This window comes from Orycteropus afer, unplaced genomic scaffold (assembly GCF_000298275.1).
Source record: "Orycteropus afer afer isolate SDZICR_OR568_19922 unplaced genomic scaffold, OryAfe1.0 scaffold00040, whole genome shotgun sequence".
Lineage (NCBI taxonomy): Eukaryota > Metazoa > Chordata > Mammalia > Tubulidentata > Orycteropodidae > Orycteropus > Orycteropus afer.
Window position 1 is genome coordinate 11,734,544 of NW_006921627.1, and position 17,345 is coordinate 11,751,888.

The 17,345-nt window shown below is 44.0% G+C and overlaps 2 protein-coding genes across 2 annotated transcripts in view; both read right to left on the reverse strand.

The window, feature by feature from the left end:
- Positions 1–103: 103 nt before the first annotated feature.
- Positions 104–8,885, reverse strand: NOP2 (NOP2 nucleolar protein). Its single transcript, XM_007937198.1, has 15 exons — positions 8,774–8,885; positions 7,666–7,711; positions 7,452–7,540; positions 7,028–7,266; positions 5,578–5,633; positions 5,302–5,462; positions 5,001–5,200; positions 4,774–4,863; positions 3,743–3,830; positions 3,526–3,666; positions 2,890–3,029; positions 2,679–2,768; positions 2,395–2,517; positions 2,053–2,281; positions 104–795 (listed from the first exon to the last, which is right to left on the reverse strand). The coding sequence occupies exons 1-15, from the start codon at positions 8,883–8,885 to the stop codon at positions 104–106; spliced, it is 2,496 nt and encodes an 831-aa protein (XP_007935389.1).
- A 2,769-nt stretch (positions 8,886–11,654) lies between these two features.
- Positions 11,655–17,345, reverse strand: part of CHD4 (chromodomain helicase DNA binding protein 4) — a 33,014-nt gene continuing 27,323 nt past the window's right edge. The window contains exons 37-39 of the mRNA XM_007937098.2: positions 12,770–12,965; positions 11,855–12,018; positions 11,655–11,672 (exon numbers count right to left, since the gene is read on the reverse strand). Of these exons, the coding sequence (XP_007935289.1) occupies positions 11,655–11,672; positions 11,855–12,018; positions 12,770–12,965 (378 nt within the window). The remainder of the gene's footprint in view (positions 11,673–11,854; positions 12,019–12,769; positions 12,966–17,345) is intronic.

Consider the following 17,345-nt stretch of genomic DNA (forward strand, 5'->3'; position numbering starts at 1 on the left):
TTTCATGTGTATACATAGTAGTGAACCCTCCTTGCAGAGGTAAAAAGTTCCAACCCAGTGACAATGGCAGTAAGCCACCCCATCTACTTTTCAACTATCTATCTTAAGGCAATGGTGGCTGGCTATTGCCTCTGGACTGAGATTTCCTCCTCTTTGCTGGTGGGGGCCGGCTAGATCCGAGGAGGTCCGTGGTGGGAATCTGAGGACTCTTAAGGGTACCGTTCTGTTTCTTAAAGGATGCTTTCTTGAACAGTTGCTCTGGCAACTGCTGCTTTACCTTCTCAGTCCCTCTGGCCTTCCCATGGGTTTGCCCAAGGCTCTCAGGCTTGCGGGTGGCCTGGGTCTTAGAGAGAGACAGCATAGCAGGGGTTTCTGAGTTCATGTCTTTGGGAGAGATATTCCACTTCAGCAAGGCACCTTTCTTGGGAGACTGCAGTTTAGGTGACTGTTGCTTTAGCTTCCTGGTCACCTTTGGTTCCCTGATGACTCCAGCTTTTTCAGCTGGTTGGTAACTATCCTGGAGCCTGGAGGATGTATGGGCCTTTGTGACAAAAGGTACAGTGGACAATTCTGAGTGTGTCTTTTTGGAGATGCCATTCTGCTTCTGGCAAGAGATTTTCTTGGGCTGTTTCTGTTTCTGCAACTTCTGCTTTGCATGCCCAGCCCCTTTGGCCTTTTTGGTTGGCTGGATGCTGTTCTCAGACTTGGGAGCAGTCTGACCCTTCAAGTCAGGTAAATCTGGGTTTGTAAGGGTGGCTGTTGCAGAATCTCCAGGGGTGGCTGTTGCAGAATCTCCTGGAGTTCAAATTAAACAGATGGATGATATGAGAAATGGGCCTCATTACTAACTGCTCTTCATCGTTAGTGGAGACAGACAGAAGTATTAAAATACAGGAATTTCCTGGTTACTGTCTCTTTAACAAGTGTTCCACATAATTAGGACAGCACCTAAAAACAGATCATCTAAATTCTTATCACTTAATATCACCTGGCCTTTACTCAAGTCCTACTTGAAGAAGAGCTCTAGTGCCACAGTGGTTAACACAATCAGCTCTGCTAACCAAAAGGTCGGTGGTTCAAACCCACCAGCTGTTCCATGAGAGAAAGATATGGTAACTATGCTGATCTTCTGTAAAGATTTATAGTCTTGGAAACCCTATGGGGAGTTCTATTCTTGCCTACAGAATCATTATGAGTCAAAATTTACTCGATGGCAGTGGGTTTATTTGAACCTTATTAAGAAAGGATCATTATCCACCCACAGGCCAAAAGGTTTCAAGAAGCTGTGCCCCCTTGAGGACAGTGGATAATAAGACATTCTAAGGGGAAATGGATATGCCTAAAGCACTGGGCGTCGTTTGTTTTTTTAATCAAACAGGTAATTTTTTTAATGTTAATTTTCATCAGATGCAGAAAAGTAAGATACACCCATAGCAACTAATAAGACTGGCATACCAAATATATACTTTTAAGTTACAGCAAATTTTGCTTTTTTTTTTTAAAGTTTTTATTCTGTTAACAGAATAAAATGTAAAGGGCATTATTTAATATGGAGGGGAAAAAAATCAACTCAATAAATCATGCAGTTTGTATTCAGAAACTCTCCTCTCCCTCCTCCAACTAAACCCAGGCTTAGATCCCAGCATGAGAAACTCTCAAGGCTGTTTCAGAAAATCCCACCCTTCTCCCTGGAGATCCGGATAGGCCAAATGCCTAAAGATGGCTGAGGAAATGATCTGCAATTAGTATGAAGGACTCTGAGAACTGCTGAGAGCTCTGAGAAGCCCTGTGCCAACCTAGTGCAAAGAATGCTGGACCAGCAGAGGATATTACCACTAAATCAACGCTGGGCCAAGAAGGAAAAGAAACCACAACCTTCATTTGGAATTCATTTTATGCTGAGTAACTGCAGCCACTTGGTAGAGCAAAAGGCCCCTAGCTATACGAACACTTTAATATACTCCAATGGGGTTCAGAGCACAGGAACACTCAGTTCAATGAAATCGGTCTCTCATTCAAGCATGCGAAGGTGGTGATGAAAAGATCACTTACCTGTCTGGGACTGAGGAATCGAATTGGAGAATTTCTTGAACTTGGCAATAAAGAAACCATCCATATTATGAGTATGAGGGTAGAAGCGGCGAGTGGAACGCAGACTGGGGTGAAAGCGCCTTTCTCGAAAGCGGGTGAAACCTTCCTGGCCAAAGTCTAGGCCTGTGGGCACCAGCCGCACATTCCTCTTTTTCAGAGCATAGTCTACCACCCACTCGTTCTCTTCCACCTGCATGCGGCAAGAAGAGACACAGACGGAACGAAGGGAAGCAGAGGGAACTGACGGGAGCTCTAAGGGGCAGAGTGTCTCCCAGCCCTGTCCTCCCATGGCAGAGGCCTCACCATGACAGAGCAGGTACAGTAGACAAGGTAGCCTCCTGTCTTGGAGGAGGCATTGACAGAGTCAATAGCACTCAGGAGCAACTCCTTCTGAAGGTGAGCACAGCGCTGGATGTCCTTCTCATCCTATGCCACGGAGAGAGACCCAGGGGTATCAGGATTTCAAAAGACACCCTCAGGAGGAGAGGGGTAAGCTACTGACGGCTCAAGGCGCTCCTCTACCTCACACTCCTGCTCTACAAGGCCCAGCCAGGTCTTCTCATTGATCCCACTCCCCAACTCCTCACCTTGTTAGTCTTCACAGCTGGGTCCTTGGAGATGACACCAGTGCCACTACAGGGAGCATCCAGCAGTACTCGGTCAAAGCCCCCCACCACCTGAAGAAAGATAGGTTAATTAGGTGTTTTCTGCAACCTGCACAGCACCTTTCATTTCCTAGAGGCAGGTAAAGTGAAAAAGTCCAGGAGGGACACACAGAGATACAGTCCCAAATCCCACCTTGGGGAACTGGCGCCCATCATAGTGGCTGACGATGGTGTTAGTGACTCCCAACCGATGCAGGTTGCCCACAACACTCTTAAGCCGCTCAGCATTGGCATCATTGGCAAGGATCACACCTGTATTCTTCATCAGCTGGGCTTCAGGAAGGGAGAGAGGACAACAGTGCTGACCAGCCAGCTCCCCTGCCTCCACATTTGCTACCCACTCTCCAGTCCAGGAGCCTATAGGTAAAGTCTCATCACTTCAAGGTAAAACTTCACTCCCAGCAAGTCCCACTCCTCACTGCCTACTGTATCGTCTACCCAGACTGCACTGGCCCCCTAGTGATAGCAATGTGATTTTACCATTTTTACTGAGCTACTTCCTGACCCTAGAGACTAAATCACTTCTTTAAAGTGATTATTAGCTTAATAAAATGGTTATGATGGCTTCTTATGTGCTGAGCACTATGCTGCAATTTTTAAATGTATTACTTCAATCCTCATAGCTCAAACAATGACTACCCCATTTTATGGATGACAGAAGAGCATCAGGGGCTTGTGTGTACCAGATTCCACAGCATATGCTCTTCACCTCTTCACTTTCAAAAGCTGAGATCAGATGGATCTCCACCTCTGCCTATTCCTCTCTTACCTATGTAGCTGGTCTTCCCTCCAGGGGCACAACACATATCCAGGATCCGCTCATGTTCTTGGGGTGCCAAGGCCACAATGGGCAACATGCTGGAGGCTCCCTGCAGCATGTAGTGCCCAGCCAGGTACTCAGGAGTGGCACCTGTGAAGGAGGAGCCACTTGTGATATGCTGGGAAAGATGCTGGGGTAGGAGGGCTACCAGGCAGGACACACTTACCAATGGGCACTGAAGAATCATATACCACTAGTCCAGTCTTTGACCACTTGCCCAGGGGATCCAGGTTAACCCCACGGTTGATTAGAGCCTACAGATTAAAAGGATGAAGAATTTAAAACCTCAAAGGCTGCTATGCTTGCAAAGAGACATGAGAACACAGTCCTCCCCACATCTCTTTGAGACCTTACTCAGAACACTATTCCACACTCGATCAGTTCCTCTCCATCCCATCCCATCCCACGGTGTACTTATGCTTAATCTCAGGCTCCTAACTCCAACACAATGAGCAGACTACCAGCTCTCACATCCTTTTGTTTCCTGGAAGTAGCCTAATTTTGCAAATGGCTCAAGCCCCCTCACCATCCAAAAATTTAATGTTATTGGTTAAAGCATATTAAAGAAAATCATACGGTTATTTTCATAACAGATACACAACAAAATACCACACTACTGGCTTTAGACCAAAAAAAACAAAACAAAACTCACTGCCATCGAGTCGGATCTGACTCATAGCGACCCATCCTTGGGTTTCCGAGGTGGTATCACTACAGAAGTAGATTGCCCAATCTTTCTCCCAAGGAGTGGCTGGTAGGTTTGAACTGTCAGCCTTCTAGTTAGCAGTCAAGTGCCCTAGGCACTACGTCACCAGAACTCCCAGCTTTAGACCAGGGACCTTTAAACTGGGGGCCCTGAGCCCCTTGAAATAATTAGCTTAAAATATTGTTTACAAATATGTATATTCTTCTGGAGGCAGGAATCATATGTTTCACCAGCTTCTCAATTATCTAGAAGGCAGATAAATCCGTCCAGTTTCTTTCTGAGGCTGCATTTTTATCCTAAGGTTGGTGGGATGAGGTTTCCCATGCCACAGAGGCCCTACACCATGAGCCTCTAAGGCAGACCCAGCATGACACCAGGCCACTCTGAGTTTGCCCGCTGTGATCATGCTTTACCAAGAAATGCTTAGGTACTAAGACCCCATCTAGTCAGGGTAGGTTAGGGAAATCCAAACCTCAAAACCCACTCCTCACCTGAGCAAGGTCCCGGCGCCGGGTTTTCAAGGTATTGGTTCGGAGGGTGATAGGCCGAGGCACCTCATTAGCTTCCAAGAACTCTATCAGCTGGGAAGACAAGACAGCAGGCTAGCCAAGGAACTCAGTCAGAAGAGAACAAGCGGGATGGCTGGCTGTCTTCCTCACACAGGGTAAGACAGACAAGAAAGAAAAGGAGAATAGGGGTAAGACTGGCTACCCAGTACCTCAGACAAGGGGAAGAGGTCCATGAGTTTGCCAACCAGGAAGTCTCCATAGGAGTAATAAGTGGCCAGATCCTTCTGCAGCCGATTCAGATATTCAGAACGAGATCGCCCTTCCTCCCGCTGAGTGCCAAAATCTCGCAGCACTCCCACTATATCCTGGATCCTCTTGTGAACTCGTTGCAGGTCTGGAACCTGGGCATGTAGGCCTGTTAAGGAACTATTTCATGCTGCTCTAGGGCCTGAAAATAACTCCCTGCAAAGCATCTTTTTCCTACCCTTTACCCTGGCAAGAGAAGGATATCCTGTTCTATCTCCCCAGCCAGAGGCAGCACAAAAGGCTCCTCCTCATCCACATTGATTTGCAGGCCCCCATCCATCTCATCATTCTTTGTGGGACTTGACTCAGAGGGCACTTTCTCCTCTTCCTCCTCTTCATCAGTCTCCTCCTCACTCCACAAGCCCCTAGAAACAGATCCAGAAACAGATGATTCACAGACCAAAACAGACTCCTCCTCCATCCTTAGTTTCCTCCATCCCAGCTGCTGCCCGATTTCCACCCCAAGTTTACAAAACTCACCCTGTACCAACTTCCTGGGCCTTCTGCTTCTGAGCAGCCTTTTCAATAGGCAGCAACTGAAAAGAAACAAAAACCATTGGGCCATCAAGGTGATTCCAACTCAGAGTAATCCCATGTGTATCAGAGTAGAACTGTGCTCCATCTGGTTTCCAAAGGCTGATTTTTCAATAGATTGCTAGGGCTTTCTTCCAAGGTGTCTCTGGGTAGATGATAACCACCAACCTTTTGATTAACGGCTGAGCATGATAACCTTTTGCACAAAAGGGAAGCCAAAAAGAGACTATGGCTGGTAATGCAAAGTCTGCCTTTCTACCATCTCATGAACCATTTTCTATCCCTGTATTTTCTAGATACAAATGTTAACACTTGCTCTCAAAAGGAAATAGATGCTGATAGAAATTCCACAGGACACAATAGTGAAACTAAGTGACAGACTGGAAGGGGTTCAATTGTACCCTTCTACTTTCCTGTGTATTTTCCTTTCCTATAACTAACGCTTAGAACATAAATAATACACACTTATTTGTATGCAAAGAAGACAAAAATTGCTTTGGAGGTTATCCATTTTATTATATTTTCTTCTAGATATAGGCTATATATTTTCCACATGGTTAAAATCAATGCATTTCATTCACTGATCATAATCATTTTCATAGACATAATGCAATGGCCAAATGTTAATTCATTGTATGCATGACCTACAACTTATTTAAATATATTGGATATTATGAAATTTCCAGACTTTTTGGCACTATCACCACATGGTGCCTACCAAACCAACAGGCATAATTCCAGAGAGAAAGGAATTGTGGAAGAGGGGTGTAAATGGGCACCTCCTCTTCTTACTCTATGTTGTTGTTTTTGTTGTTATATGCCGTCAAATCGGACCCGACTCATAGCGACCCCTCCTTGGGTTTCCGAGGCAGTATCACTACGGAAGTAGATTGCCCCATCTTCCTTACGAGGAGTGGCTGGTGGGTTTGAACCGCCAGCCTTCTGGTTAGCAGTCAAGTGCCTTAGGCACTATGCTACCAGAGCTCCTTCTTACCCTATAGAACTACGTATTTGAATTTTTCAAATATGCTCACATACTAACCGTGTAATAAAAAACTTCTTACACCCCAGGAAAGAAATCTTTGCCCACATTTTGGATCATCTTCCTACACAGGCAATTACTAGGTCAAAAGGAAGAAACTGTTCTTGGATACCAAATACTTCATAAAAAATATATATGCATTTCATTCCCGTCAGGAGGCCTACTAGTTGTCTACCTTCCCACATCCTCACTGGCACTGCTGTACTCTATACCTGGGAGAGAACCTGAGGCAACTGAGAAACAGTGAGAGAGCATGAAATTCCATTCCTTCTAGTCTGGTTTATCTTTGTCACTAAGGGACAGTTCCAAAAATTTAGAAAGAAACTAAAAGGCAAGGATCCATTCTGATCTCACCTCTTCACCTTCATCCTCATCTCCCCACTCCGAGTCAGAGTCGGCTCCAAAGTCATCTACCATATCAGCATCACTGTCTTCAGAGCCCCAGAGGTCCCTCTGGTTCTCTACACCATCTTCTTCAGAGTCTTCCTCATCCTCTTCTTCATCACTGCTATGGGATGGTGCTGGGCGCTTCCTGCCTGGAGCAACATTATACAAAGACGAGGCTCCCTTCTTACCAGGTGTCTGGACAACTCCTGCAGAGGTAATATCTAAACGTTTGAAGAATCCTGGACTGATGGCAGCCACATACCCCTGGAACCTGTTCTTTTTACTCCTAAAAACGTCCTCTGGTTGTTCCTTTCATCCCAAATGTCAGACAGTCTTTTCTTACCCAGAACCCAGAGGACTCCTCACATAGCATCCAGCTATTTTCACTGACCTTTTGGTAGCTTTCCAGGCAATGGTTTAGGCCCTTGAGACTTACTTGAGTTAGAGGCTTCAGCAGAGCCCAACCTCCGCTTGGCCGCCCTGAAAAGATACAAAGATTGAGGAAATGGAAACATACTTCCAGGCTCTGCCATTTTCCATCATCACTCAGAAGCAGTGACAGTCTCAAATGAGGCCTCTATGTAAGGCCGGACATCTCCACATACCTCTTTCTAGCCCGACTGGACAGCCTCTTGGAATTCTCATCACCATCTTTAAAAAAAAAAAAAAAACAGAACAGGAGGTCAGAATGAAAATGAGAAAGAAAAATGCAGAGGAATTAAAGGTAGGAAAACAATTAGTACATCAATTTAAAGGAGTACATTGTAATTCACACCACAGTACTTTGCTAGGAATTGGATAAAAGATACAAAGGAGATGAAATACTCATCTGCTTGTTCATCAACCAAATCCAAACTGGGCCTCCCTCCAGACTTCAGGTTTCAATAAATAGCATGAACATTTTAATAACAACTCAGATTCAAACCATCTTTTTGTCTGCCCTTTCTTTTCTCACTTAAATCAGTTACCAACCACCTGAGATTTTACCTTCACAATTACTATGTTTCTCATACATTCATTCTCTAGGAAATAACAAACTTAAATTTCAGACCTGTCATTTGATACCTGTATACAAGTTACTTAGCCTCTCAGTTTTGATTTCCTTAACTGTAAATCAAGATTACAGGGCCTCTCCCATAGGGCTCTAAGATGAAGTGGTGTGATGTATCCTATCTCAAGGATCCAGTACAGTGCTTGGCACTTGCTAATACCTCAATAAACCACATTTTGTCCAAAGCCCAATACAAACTACCAGTCCAATCCTCCCTCCCACCAGCATGTCATGCTATACAGTCAAGGAGGATACACATCACTATGGGAACAAGATGGAGATGTTCACATCTTCATCCCTTCTGTAATATAGCTGTGACTGCCCAGTCCCCTTTCTGGTTTCCACCTACCAAAATGCTTCTCGTTTTTCAAAATATATCTCCTTAATAAATTCTATTTTAACTCTCTCAACTGCGTGAGCTCCCCTGTCCTCTGAAATCCCACAAGATTAAACTGTACCTGCTCTTGCATGGGTACTTGTGTCCCTGTCCCATTTTCCCTAAGTTCTCAACTTTGATGGCAATGACAGTGCTTCATTCTTACTTCCTAACAACACACGCAGAAAAGGTTCCACTGGGGCAGAAAGTAAAAACAGAGGAAGGGCGTTATGATGCAGACGAAAAAATGGCTCAAAATCTGAGGAGTAAGGAGGCCAGGACTGACCCTTATCTGCAGGTAAGAATCTGGCGAGTTCTGTCTCAGCACCCTTCTGTTTGCGGGCTTTTCGGCCTGGCCCACGCTTTTCCTTTTTCGTAGGGTCCAACTTGCGCCCCATGGTACTGAGGAAAAAAAAAAAAAAAAAGGTAGGGTCACGTCTGTGTTGGAAGGGTAACTGCAGAACGCAGAGTCTGTGCACTAGAGGGGGAAAATGCACCGCCTCACCAAAACCTCGGCTCAGCACCCGCGATAGCCCTTCGAGGCCCGACCAATCCTGCCTGAGACCCGAGCTCTGGTGCCCCACGTCATTTGTACTGCAGCCCTTCCCTACGCCCCAGGCCTAGCCGGTGCAGTCGCACTTCTTTCCTTTACTTCGTCTGGAACCACCCCGAAGCCTCTGCTCACCCGAAAGCAGATTCAGGGCCGAGACACCCCTTCGGAAGTAGGTTCCGCACTCCACGTGCACTTCACGGCGAGAGTTCGGACGCCACACTCCAGGAAAACCTTCACGCAGGCGCAAAGAGCGCGCTAGCCTCACGGCCCCGCCTTTTCCGGTTGCCTGTCGTTGGCCGCTAGACCCGGAACGCAGATTAACCGTGGGAACGCGCGCTGGGCAAACTTGGAAACTACCGTACAGCTCAGACCAGCGGAGGACCGTGGGATGGTGAGGGAACCATTCTTAGTTCTCCGACACTTCTCTCTCCACGTTGACTTTTTGCCTCACGGCATATTTAACCTCAAAAAGCTGGTGTCTACGGCCTGCCTTCCTCCACTCTAATCAGTGTGTAGCAGCGGGAATTTTTGTCAGGCTCCCAGTCATCCTCCACCCAATTTAGATCTTGGAACCCTCGCGTCACCTACTTCCTACCCCCAAGTTTTTATAGGAAACCTACTTCCTTGTTCACCCCACAGGTCACTGTTTGGTCCCCTCAGATAAGGTTCCTTTCTGCCTACGTTCACGCCAGTAGGGAGACGTCTTGCATCATAGTTCCACCCAGGTTATCCACCACAAAACTCTTTAGCCTTCTTTCAAATTAGGCAATGTAGTACTTACTAGGTCTTCAAGTGGTTTCAAGCGCTTCACTGGTTTACGCTCCCCAAAGTATGAAAAATAATCCTAATTTTATCTGTATCGAAGGCCTGGAGCTCTTCCAAAAGATCACAGCCATTAAAAACCCCATGAAGCAGCAATTCTCTGAAACTCATGCGATCAGCACAATGGATTGCACAGGTAAATGGTTTGGGGTTTTATTTTACACATGAGAACTCTGCAACCCAAAGTTAAGCGACTTGCTGAAGGTCACAGCACCATTAAATGGTAGTCAGGGTATGAACCCAGGCAGTTTTGGAGCTTCTTGTTTCCACAGGTAGTCATCCTTGTCAAGAAATCAAAACAACATACAGCATTGGGCAAACCTGCTACAAAAGACCTCTTTAATTCATAAAGTGCAAAGCTGTCACTTTGAAGACACCTGACCCAAACAGTATTTTCAATAGCCTTGTATGTACGTGAGAGCTGCACAATAAATTAAGGAAGACCACGTAAGAACTGATGAATTTGAATTGTGGTGTTGGTGAAAAATATTTGATGTACCATGGACTGCTAGAAACAAATCATATCTTGGAGAAAGTACATCTGGAATGCTCCTTGGAAGAATGGCCAGACTTTGTCTCTCATACTTTGAACATGTTACCAGGAAGGAGCAGTCCCTGGAGAAAGACATCATGCTTGGTGAAGTAGATGGTCAATGAGAGAAAGGAAGACCCTCAACAAGATGGATTGACACAGTGACTGCAACAATGGGCACAGCAATAATTGTGATTGGCACAGGAACAGGCAGCAATTTGTTCTGTTGTACATGAGTTCACTGAGTCAGAACCAACTTCATGTGCCTAGTAAGTCATCTTTGTGGCTCATGATTAAGCATTCATCGGCTAACCAAAAGGTCAGCAGTCTGAACTCACCAGCCTCTATGAGGGAGAAAGATGTGACAATCTGTTTCTGAACATTTACAACCTTGGAAACCCTATGGAGCAGTTCTGTTCTGTCCGATAGGATCCCTGTGAGTCGCCTGAGAGCAGCTGATTTTTTTTTTTTAAGTGACTCTTGGTCAGAGCACACTGGATACCTCCCGCACACACAGACATAACATGGCTCTTGCATGGAATATCAGAACACAGCGTAACTCCAAGTTTTCAGTTATAATCCCCAGAGCTCCTATCATACACACTCATTCACCTGCACCTACACCCACACTGAACCAGAGCACTAAAATACAAGGAAACTTTTATTTTCAATTTTCATCAAGAAATTTGCTGTGGTTTTTTATGCTTTTGGTTCTTTTCTTTTTTTTTTTTTTTCTCCTTCACTTTATTTCGTTCTAGCCGCTCAGTGGCTGGAGCCGCTGGGTTCCTGGTATTAAAAAGATGCCAACAGAGGTAGCTGTGTCTCGCCCAGGGGCCCGGCCCACTCTGAATATCCCAAAAAAGGATTAAAAGAAAACACAAAATAAACCCAACAAAATAAAACCAAAATGAGGAAGAAATTCAGATCATTTTCTTCAAGACTGGCGGGAACCCACAACAGTTTGTGTAACAGACGTTACAGTGGGGAGAAGCCAGGGCCCAGACAAGGGCCAGCCCGCCAGCTCCCTGCAGATGGCGCCGGCGCTACTGCTGCATGTCTCTCCAGCAGGAAGGGCACCACTGCCCTTCACTCCCTCCCCTCCCCCGGTGCACTGGGGCTGTTCCTTTACAACATGGAAGATGGGGCAGAGGGAAGGCAATTAGGGTCTCTCAGGCCTCCAGGGGAGAAGCTGGGACAAAGGAAAGAGAGAAAGGTCACTGCTCAGCGGTGGAGGTGGTTATCATTAATCTGGCTGGATCTTCATTGCTGCTGGGCTACCTATAGGGAAAGAGAACTAAGAAAGTCAGAATTACAGACCACAGGAATCCATCCCAACCCCAAGGAAATTCACTGATAAGACAGCCCCACCAGCTTCAGTATGTAAAGCTAGGACGTAGAACAAAGTTACAACCTCCAGAATTGTTCTACTGGAAGAATTAGCCAGAAGAAAATGGCCCTACCTGCTGTGGAGTAGGTTCTGGTGCCCGGTTTGCCAGGCGGCTGAGAATGTTACGCTCTGACATTTGTAACCTCACAGCAACCGGGGGAATTCGGGCAATGGTAGCTGGGAGTCGAGTCACATCAGCTTTCATGTCACTCAGCAGTTCTTCCAGCTGTTTCAGAACTGCAGGGGGAAGGGAATAAAGAGGGAGATGGTGAGCTATGGTGGTCAAGACAGATCCTTCTACCACAGTGGGTGAGCTTCCCATCACTTCTAATGACCAAGTGACTGCAATATGCTGGAGTTATGTGTTGATTGTCTTTTGTCACTCAGTCACTTGACCTGGCCCTCTACCATGTTCAAATTCTATTTCTCTTATTTTAGTTCTGAGTGTCCATGATTTACACTTTTCAAAGTCACTTTCATTCTATTTTCCCTTGCTCTGTATTTCTCACACTTCTCAAGAGAAGCTTATTCCCGTTGTCCCCTTTTCTCACTTTTGTCTCTCCTCTCTACTTTGTAACAGCTAAGTCTCCTACTCCTTTTGTAACAGCCTTCTTTTTCCTCATTTCACCCTCTACCTTCCTTGCAATGTTTTATTTTAATAGGAAGAAAATGTTGAAAGGGGTCTAGAATTTAAAGGAATCTTAAATCACCTGATATCACCTCTAAAAGTATCCCAGATGACAGTTATTACTCTGCTTTGCTTTCTATCCCCAAGAACCTAAATATATTAAGAGTTAAAAGAGGGAAAGAATTGCTGTCCTTGATTGCCTCTAAAATATTAAGTTCCTAAGGAAGAAGGCAAAGGTTCCCAGCACACTGCAAGCTCCCAAAGGGCCCCAGAAAAAGGTGTGAAAAGTATGTGTGTATTGGGGAAATGGCAGGGGGTGTGGAGATTGAACCAGCAGGAGGCAGGAGAGCCACTGGCTACCTTTGTGAAGGACTGCATTGGCTGGCTTGTTTCCTGCCATCGACTCCTTGGACAGGTGCTGATGACTCTCCGCTAAACATTCCACCTCGGCAAAACGGGTGTTTAGGGCCATGGAAGGGTGAGAAGGGTCCTCGGACATGTTCAGGTAAGCTGCCCGGCGTAGCTGTTCCTCTATCACCAGGGCTTGCTCCAAGAGCTGGACAAGGATGAAAAAGACAAGGGAGTTGGACTCAGACTCTATTTCTGATGTACCTCTTGACTTCATCTAGAGGGCCTGTCCCCTTCCTCCAGGTAAAGAGAACCTACAAAGAATTTTATGGATGGTCCTCACACTCAGAACAGTTCAATACTGCATTGCCTTTTGTCTTTTTTCCCATTGGGACCCATGATGTTTTTAAAAATCTAGCCTTCTGTTGATTCCTATATGTCAGTAATAAAAACTCAATTTAGAAAATACAGAATGTATTAAGAATTAAAATCATACATGATCTCATCTCCTAAAGATACCATTAACATCTTTTTCTCCAGGTTTTTCTATGCATATATATTTTTAACATAATGGAGATCATACTGCATACATAGCCATATTATGTTTTCACCTTCAAAACATGTTTTATAACAGTTGCATGGCAGTCTAAGTCCATGATTTCTCAGAGTAGGATATACCTACTATATGTCATTTATTTATTTCAGTTCTTTGAAAATATTTTACCTTCCTACCTCATTCCCATTCTCCTTCCTTCCTTAATATGCAACCATTCTAACATACTGTGTGTCTTTGTGTGTGTTCTTTGAAGACTTGAGTATTATAGTTCCAGATGCATGTTTTTAATTTATGGAAAACTGTTATGTACATATAAATGGTGTTTTACTTGTCCCACTACATATTATTATTATTTTAATATTTTTGTGATTTGGGTGAAAGTTTACAGAGCAAATTAATTTTCCATACAACAGTTCACATACACTGCCTCATGACATTGACTATAATTTCCCACAGTGCAACCACTCTTTTCCCTGTGTCCTTCCCTCCCATGCACTCCTGCCCCCCGGAGCTATCTCCCTGTGCATACACAGTCCTTCTATTCTCCATGATTGATCTCACCAAGGAGCGTATCTACCTAATGTAATGTTCAGCTCATATGCCTGTCTTTTGTTTGGCTGGAAGCCACAGGAATGGGTTTCAATTCCAGACCTGAAGGGCAGCTAGGGGCCATAGTTTCAGGGGTTCCACCAGGTTCTATGAGACCAGCAAACCTGATCTTTTTTTAAAATGATTTTGAGTTTTGTTCCACACTGTTCTCCCACTCTGTCCAGGATCTCCTACATAGATCCCCCTCTGACTGGTTGACAGTGGTAGCCAGGCACCAACTAGTTCTTCTGGTCTTATAGTTATACAGGCTGAAGATTGCATGATGTGCCAGTCCACTACATCATATTTTTAAAATGTCCATTTATATATTGTTATTTGCCCACGTATTTTGTTGCTTGTTTCTTAATGCCCCGTGATACGAATCCACCTCTTACCTACCCACTATCTCAACGTCAGACATGTAGTTGGCCTCCAGGCCCCCATCACCAAAAACCATACTGCAATGAATACTCTTGCACATGATACCTGATGGAGCTGTGTAAGGGACTCTTGGAAATGTATTTCCACAGGCAGAATTGTTGGTTCACAAGTTATGAAAAGATTTAATTTGTACAAATATCTATTGGTTCTTAAAGATCATGTCATTAAGTTGTTTCATTCTTTGAAAATATTTCCTAGCCTCCATGAGAGGCTAGGAAAAGGGATGGTATAATGGGCTATTGGAAGATGGAGGAATAGGCAGACAAGCAACACAGACCCTCTTCAACAAAGAAAAGAAAAACCAGTTGACAGAGATACAGAAGATAATCCTGGAGCCCTGAGCTTTGAAAGGAACTATACAGAAGTAGATTAGGCACCAACTAGTGGAAAAACCTGAATGAAAATACTGAGTACACAGACAGTCGGAGCTGCAGACTATCAGCTACTCTAATGGAACCAAAAGCCTGAATATCTTCAAGTGGTGTTGGGATCTGAGAATTGACTAAAGATAAGCCCTGGTCACCAGTGGCTGCAGGGACGATTGCAATGGTGGCCTCTATGACTAGGAAGGGAAACAGCAAGGAGGGAGACAATGTGAGCTGGTGACTTTCTGCTGTCTGGAGAGCGCAGCCATTTTGATTGTTTACATGCAGCAGCCATTTGGGATTTTTAAGTGTTAGCATTCTCATTTGAATTCCAGGGACCTAAGAATAGGCTCTGTTTGCCAAGGTTGGCAGTGACATATGAGAGGCTGACAACAGGAAAGGAGACAGGTGGTGAGTGCTGTCAACTAGTAAAGAGAGGAGCACAGCACAGTAACCTGCTTACGTAGATAACATACAAAGAAAACGAAAATCATGGGCAAGTCACTCCAACATACAATCACCAATTAAATATAAACACAAAAATGTCACAATGCCTCAGAGACAACACAGCATCACAGTCCACACAAAGAAGCAAGATAAAGCAGGAGAAACAAGGGATAGGAAGAAGACTCAAAACACATCCCTGAGGAAGCTGCAGACTGGAACTCCCTGATAAGGAATTCAAAAGAATTATATTTAGGTATCTTCAATGAACTGAGAGAGACCAACCAAGGAAAACAGAGAGAAAACCCTAGAACAATTTCGAAAGACAATACAAGATCAAAAAGACAAAATAAATGAAAAACTAGAAATGATACAAAATCTACCACAGAAAACCAGAAGATTAATACTAAATTTTCAGAACTAGATAAGACATTGAATGGGCAAAGGAGCAGAATTGAATCAATGGAAGACAGAATTGGTGAGATTGAAGGCAAATACCTGAACACTTCTTTGGAAAGGGATCAATCAGAAAAAAGATCAAAATAAAATGAAGAAATCCTAAGGTTCATCTGGGAAACCATCAAAAGGAATAACCTATGTGTAATCGGAATTCCAGAGCAGGAAGAGAAAAATGAAACCACAGAGAAAATTGTTGAAGATTTATTGGAAAAGAATTTCCCTGGTATGATGAAAGATAAGAATATATCCATTCAGGACGTCCAACAAACCTCAAAAAGGATAGACCTCAAAAGAAAATCACCCAGACATATCATCACCTAACTCACCAAAACCAAAGACAAAGAAAGAATCATGAGAGCAGCACAAGAAAAATGAAAAGTCACCTATAAGGGGCAACCAATAAGACTAAGCTCAGATTTCTCGACAGAAACCACGCAGGTAACGAGACAATGGAACAGTATATATAAAACCTTGAAAGAGAAAAATTTCCAACCAATAATTATGTACCCAGCAAAACTGTCCCTCAAATATGATGGTGATATTAGGACATTTCCAAATAAGGAGAAATTAAGGGAATTTGTTAAAACCAGACCAACCTTACAAGAGATGCTAAAGGGAGCCCTTTGGACAGAGAAGCAACAACAAACAACAACAACTGACCATTAACACACATGATGATATAACCCAGAAACCAACCCAGCTATGTATGGAAGTGTCCAAAGTAAATAAACCTACAAGATTGTAAACCTGGAACCAGAAACATCAATTGACAAATGAGGACAACTACAAACCAAAAGGAGGGAACAAACTGTGTCTTTACAGAACTTCTAGATGGTAGGGAAGTCAAGACAACTATAAGATAGAATGGACAGTTCTAAACTTGGGAAGAAAACTATAAATCATAGAGTAACCTCAAAGAAAAATGATAAACCTTCACATCAAAATAAAAAAGAGGACCAGCATAAATATACAACAAATACTAAAACAACAGCAATGAAGGAAGTGATAACGATTCATAAACAAAACGACCTCAACATAGAAAATTATATGGAACAGAGAAATCAACACCATGAAAAAGCACATAACAAAAATGACAACAACAAATTCATATTTGCCAATAATTACATATCTGGCAAGGGACTTATCTCTAAGATTTATAGAAAACTCCAATGCCTCAACACCAAAGGAATTAACAATCCAATTGAAAAATGGGCAGAAGACATGAATAGACATTTCACCAAGGAGGATATTCAGGTGGCCAGCTAATACATGAAGAGATGTTCACAATCATTGGCACTGGTGATAGGACTTTGAAGTGATACAACAACTGTGGAAAGCATAATGGTGACTCCTTAAAAGCTGGAATTGGAGATACCATTTGACCCAGCAATCCCATTACTAGGTATATATCCTAGAGAAGTGAGAGCCAGGACAGGAACAGATATATGCACACTCATGTTCATCGCAGCACTACTTACAATAGAAAAAAGATGGAAACGACCTATGTGCCCAACAGCGGAAGAGTGGATAACCAAACTATGGTACGTACACATGATGGAATGCTATGCAGCAGTAAAGAATAATGTAGACGGGAGTTCCGGCAAGATGGCGGACTAGGCACAAGGACTGCACAGACGCTGTTCAACAAAGAAAAGGGAAACCAATTAACACAGACACAGAAGATAATCTTGGACCCCTGAGCCTTGAAGGGAAGGATACATAAGTGGACTAAACC